This window comes from Bison bison, unplaced genomic scaffold (genome assembly GCF_000754665.1).
Source record: "Bison bison bison isolate TAMUID 2011002044 unplaced genomic scaffold, Bison_UMD1.0 scf7180017864374, whole genome shotgun sequence".
Lineage (NCBI taxonomy): Eukaryota > Metazoa > Chordata > Mammalia > Artiodactyla > Bovidae > Bison > Bison bison.
Genome location: NW_011494946.1, coordinates 3501360 through 3507243, shown reverse-complemented (window position 1 = coordinate 3507243; position 5884 = coordinate 3501360). Strand labels below are relative to the sequence as shown.

Below are 5884 nucleotides of genomic sequence, written 5' to 3'. Positions count from 1 at the left end.
GCTGGCGGGGCCTGCAAAGGGGTCAGGGCCGGAGGAGGCGCGGTGAGGGGCGCTGGGCGGGCCCTGGCTCCTCCCGCGGGCTTGGGGGGCTCCTCCCGTGGGCAGGGGGCTCCTCCGAGGGGTCTGGGTCTGTCCCGCCCCCGGGGGCCGGCCTCTGGTTTCGTCCCACTCCTGTGCGCCGTCGGGGCAGATATCCCGGCACAGGCTGGCCCGCCTGAAGTCCAGTCACTGGCGCCCGCTCATCCCTCGAGCACCGGGGTCTCCCAGGACAGTGGGGGGCACTGGGAGGGTCTACAAACACATGGACCGGGAAGGGCCTCTGCCAAGGAGCGGAGCTGCGAGAAAGGACCTCACAGGGCTCTCTGCTGGAAGAGCACTCTTAAAGCTTAAAGAGTCCCATTTGAAAATGCCGTTCTGCTTCTTTAAAATCATAAAAAAACAAACAGTTTGTAAGCATCTGGATGCTACTTTTTGAGAAGGTAACTTGGATGAGATTTTGCTAAAATATTCACTCCCTGGGCCTTCGCAGAAAACGTTCCCTGACCCAGGTGGCTTACGGGGTGATGGACACTGAGAAGTCCCTCCCCCTGAAGGCCAAAAAGCTTCTGGCCAAGTGAAGTACACTCTGGACAGCATCGGGGAAGCACGGTCGGCACTCCCCCTGCGAAAGGGGAAGGGAAGCCAGGGCTGCAGCCATCGGACCGGGAACAGGCAGAGAGCCCGCTTCCAGGGCTTCCTAACGGACCTGCAGAAGTCCAGGCGGAAGCCGCTGCTTACGGGTGTGCGGGCTGTGCGCTGCCCAAGTGCGGGAGCCGCCGGTCCACAGTGGCGGCACCGCCCCGAGAACACACCCCGCACAGCTGTGTGCAGCACCCCCCACGTGCGGTCCGGGGCTCTCGCCCCTCCCGCGGTGAACGCCTTCAGGGCCTGCCCCACCCTGGGAGCCTGGTACCTGCTGGGCGGCGCCGCTGGAGCAGTAGTGGTCGTCTGAGATGCTGATCTGCTCGTTGTCCTCGGCCTCCAGCTGGCTCTGGTTGAAACGCAGGGAGCCCTTCAGGATGTCTTTGATCTGATTTCAAAGACGACGATCCATGAGAAAGGCCAAGGGGTCTGCCTCTAAACGTCACCCAAACCTTGGGTACATCTGACCCGGACTCCACCGACCACTCTGGTTTTTCTTTTTTATTTTGCTGTGCCTCGAGGCTTGTGGGGTCTCAGTTCCCTGACCAGGGACTGAGCCTGTGGTCCCTGCAGTGGAGGCATGGAGTCCTAACCGCTGGGCCGCCAGGGAGGTGCCCTGACCAGTCTTCTCTTGTGTGGGTATGAATATATGACCGGAAGAAAGAACAAACCAAAAAACACCCAGCTCTGCCTTATGGATGACATTGAGCCGTCCCTGCCGGCACGGCCAGGCCTTCACGGGGACAGGCGTGGGGCAGTCTCCGGGGTCCTCCACCCCGCCCCAGGGAGCGCCCTCGGCTCCGGGGGGCCTCGCCCGGCTGAGGGCCAGTCAGGCGGGCTGACGGTGAGGGCCCTGCACCCTTTCACGGACATTCATGCTCCGTCTGTCCACCAAGTACAACCCTTGAGGGGCCCAGGCTGCTTAGAGGAGGAGATTCTTTGGGCCTTGTGCTCCCAGGACGTCCACGTGTCTACAGGGGCACGACTGGACTTGAGCGGGACACAGCCCCCGTAGCAGCGTCGGAGAGGAAGGGGCGAGAGGTCAGCGGTGGGGGGACCGAGAACCATCCTGGCCACTGGCCGCAGGCTGCTCAGATATGACTGCCGGGAGGAGCCGGGGCCACGCAGGAGGGGTCCGTGCGGAAGGGACGTCTGGCCCGGGGTGCCCTCCCCCCGGTGATGGGCACAAAAGGCTGGCCTGGGTGGCACCGGGTCAGGTGAACAGACATACCTGCTTTAGTCCGGCCAGGGAAACCAGAATCTGATCCTCTTTTTCCAAATTTTCCTGTAATATCACTTCTTGAATATTTACTGAAAAATAAAAGAATGATATTTTATAACTAATGCCCTGAGTATAATTTATCTGCTGCCGCACCATCACTTCAGACCAGTCGAGGAATTCCTCTGCCACATTGCACAGCAGCTCTTTCTACCAAGGGTGCTCTGCTCAGCCAGACACGGGGCAGGGGCTGGGTGCAGGAGAGAGGGCACAGAGCCTGGGACACAAAGCCTCCCACCAACGTCCCATGAATGTGTTCTCACAGTGACAGAAGTGTCTTACTTCCGCTGACAGCCCGGAGCTGCCCTTGCTGACCTACGACGGGGTGGACAGCATGGAGCATTCACCCAACGTTTCTGCTAGGCTTCCTACACTTACCAGGATTCAGTGCTGTTAATTCACCTCCTCTGCCTAAAGACCAGGTCCTCCTGGTGACAGAAATTAAAGAAACTATCTAAAAACAGTGGAAACAGTGGCAGATTTTATTTTCTGGGCTCCAAAATCACTGTAGACACTGACTACAGCCATGAAATTAAAAGACGTTTGCTCCTTGGAAGAAAAGTTATGACAAACTTAGACAGTGTATTAAAAAGCAGAGACATCACTTTGCTGACCAAGGTCCAAATGTGGTTCTTCCAGTAGTCATGTATGGATGTGAGAGTTGGGCCATAAAGAAGGCTGAGCACCGAAGAATTGATGCTTTTGAACTGTGGTGTTGGAGAAGACTCTTGAGAGTCCCTTGGACTGCAAGGAGATCCAGCCAGTCCATCCTAAAGGAGATTAAGCCTGAACATTCATTGGATGGAATGATGCTGAAGCTGAAGCTCCAATACTTTGGCCACCTGATGAGAAGAGCCATCTCACTGGAGAAGACTCTGACGCTGGGAAAGATAAGGCAAGGGGAGAAGGGGATGACGGGATGAGGTGGTTGGATGGCATCACCGACGCAATGGACATGGGTTTGCGTGAACTACGGGAGCTGGTGACGGACAGGGAGGCCTGGCGTGCTGCAGTCCATGGGGTCGCAGAGTCGGATATGACTTAGCAACTGGACAGCAACAATCTTTAAAAAATATAAATAGTCAAATACGTTGTCAATTCAACAAATTGTAAAAAGAAAAGGACAAACCCATGGCACTGTGGTTGTCGCCAGATAGCGATGCCTGTGGAGTCAGCAAGACTTAACCCCCTCACCGGAGCTGTGTCTCTGTGTCTGCAGGAGGCCTGGCCTTCATGCAGACTTGACCCGAAGACCCCCTGAGCCAGCTCTGAGCACCAGCGTCACGCTCATCTGTTCACCGAGAGCCTCAGCGAGCGAGGGCTGTGGCCTTCTGCATGGCGCGCCTGAGCCCCCGGTGCTCCTGGGCCTGTGCTTCTGGGGAGGGGGTTCTTAAAGAGGGGGTGTGCGAGTGAAAGCGCCCTCCCCACCCTGCAGGGCTCCTCTGGAGACTCTTGGTTGGGCTGTTGCTGCTAAGTCACTTCAGGCGTGTCCGACTCTGTGTGACCCCATAGATGGCAGCCCACCAGGCTCCCCAGTCCCTGGGATTCTCCAGGCAGGAACACTGGAGTGGGTTGCCATGTCCTTCTCCATCTTGGTTGGGGGTGGCAATTAAAACACATTTTTACGACACCGTCCGAGCACCGAGCTGAGAACCTGTGCAGGAAGAGGCTCACCCTCCTCTAAAGCTGCTCCCTCCCTTCCTGGGGCCGTACCAGGAGTCCAGTGACTTGGCCCGTGAGCCTGGCTCTCAGCCCTGCACTCCATCACGCTGTTCGAGGCTCTGCTCTGGGCCTGGCCCCTCGGCCTCTGGAGCCCAGGCCGCCCCTGGCGCGCTCGGTGCCCGCAGGAGGAGAGCGGGGGCAGCGCTCAGCCTGCCTGGGGGCTCCATCCTCGGCTCTCCTGCATCCTCCTGGGAGCGGCCTTCTTGCCCACCCAGACCATGTGCCCAGGCCACCCTCAGGGCCCCTGCCGTCAGCTCCTCTATGGCGCTGACAAAAGCGCTGTCACACCTGACGCTGGCTTATCGGTTGGCCGTCACCCCTAGCGGGGTCTGCTCAGGGCTACACCCAGCCCTCAGCAGGATAGCTGGCAAACTTCAGGGGCACGTGAGTGGTGACCGACTGAACAAACATGGAAAAACACCCTTGGAACCTGCATTTCGAAATACTGCCATCCTCGTTGTTGCTGTTCAGTTGCTCAATCGTGTCCGACTCTTTGCGACCCTAGGGACTGCAGCACTGTCCAGGGGACAGGCCTCCCTGTCCATCACCAACTCCCGGAGTCTACCCAAACTCACGTCCGTCGAGTCAGTGATGCCATTCAGCCATCTCATCCTCTGTCATCCCCTTCTCCTCCTGCCCTCAATCTTTCCCAGCATCAGGGTCTTTTCTAATGAGTCAGCTCTTCGCATCAGGTGGCCAAAGTACTGGAGTTTCATCTTCAATATCAGTCATTCCAATGAACACTCAGGACTGATCTCCTTTGGGATGGAGTGGTTGGATTTCCTTGCAGTCCAAGGGACACTTAAGAGTCTTCTGCAACACCACAGTTCAAAAGCATCAATTCTTCAGCTCTCAGCTTTCTTTATGGTCCAACGCTCACATCCATACATGACCACTTGAAAAGCCATAGCTTTGACTAGATGGACCTTTGTTGACAAAGTAATGTCTTAACTTTTTAATATGTGATCTAAGTTTTTCATAGCTTTTCGTCCAAAAAGTATTTCCAGCAAGGGGCAAGGCAAAGACTAAGTCCTATCAACATAAGTCCAGCCTGAGACTTTATTAGAATCTTCACCAAGAATAAATCTACAGACCATGCTGACAAGTCCTCTTACAGACAACAGCAGAAAAACAGCAGCCTGAATTTATTCAGAATGTGACTGGAGTTTCTGGCTATTAGAAAGGCCTGCTTCAAAACAAGAAAGCAAGATGAATGGGAATGGGATAATAGATATAATTAGAGACTGAATGTTTTTGGTTTCCTTAAAAGCCTGTAACAATTTGTTCTCTCTCAATAAACACACACACAAAATCCACTCAACAAGACATTAACGACAACCAAATGCAGAAAATTGACGAGACAGTTCTGCAGGTCTTTGGGAGGACTGGAAAGGTTGCCTTTGTGTTGACGACTCTGCCTGGGCTTTTAGGGCTGAGCTGGGAGGCGGAGCGCTGCCTGGGCACTTTGGAAAGGCAGAGGTTTGGCCCACTGAGTCGTGAGGGCGCAGGGCTCTGCTCCCGGCCGGTAGGGAGCCCGGCCGGTGGGTGTGGGGGCTCCAGGGCTTCGGCAGGAAGCCCAGGGGTCTCGTGCCTGAGGATCTAGCAGAGGGAGGCCCGTGGAGCCCATGTCTAGCTCTGGGGGCCAGGAAGAGAGGTGACTGTGGAGAGCAAGCGCTGTGCGCATCCTGCTTGCCCCGGGGACTGTGACTTCCTGCTGCCTCCTGGATGATCTGCTGGGAGCACCGCCTAAAGCCAAAAGGCTCAGCCACAGCGCCTGTTCCTACCTTCAACGTGCTGGGACCCATGGCCGAAGCACTAAGGACCGAAGGCCTTCAGGGCCGAGGGTTCAGGCCGACAGGGCAATCAGAGGCTCTGGCGGGGACAGAGCCATCCGCAGAGGCAGCAGGGACCGGAGGGCACTCAGAGGCCCTTCCTCCATCAGCAGAGGCAAGGGAGACCCCAGAGTCCTGACTCACCCCAGCAGGGCGAGGAGACAGGGCGGAGAAACTAGCTGTGGTCCTCGGTCCAGATGAGACGGGGGACCAGTAAAGAAGCAAGTCTGCCTTTAACCGGCAGAGTTAGGCCTCGGGCTGCCATTGCTGGGAATGGAACTTCGGAACAAGAGTTTCACACATCCGAGTCTGAGTGTGTAGACTGACTCTCCCACTCAGAGCTGAGGTCTCACCACGTCCTGCTGGCCAC

The 5884-nt window shown here is 56.6% G+C and overlaps 1 protein-coding gene across 1 annotated transcript in view; it reads right to left on the bottom strand.

Moving 5' to 3' along the window:
* TBC1D5 (TBC1 domain family, member 5) overlaps positions 1-5884 on the bottom strand; it is a 540661-nt gene that overhangs the window by 870 nt on the left and 533907 nt on the right. The window contains exons 22-24 of the mRNA XM_010856750.1: positions 1913-1992; positions 953-1069; positions 3-11 (exon numbers count right to left, since the gene is read on the bottom strand). Coding sequence (XP_010855052.1) covers positions 3-11; positions 953-1069; positions 1913-1992 — 206 coding nt within the window. The remainder of the gene's footprint in view (positions 1-2; positions 12-952; positions 1070-1912; positions 1993-5884) is intronic.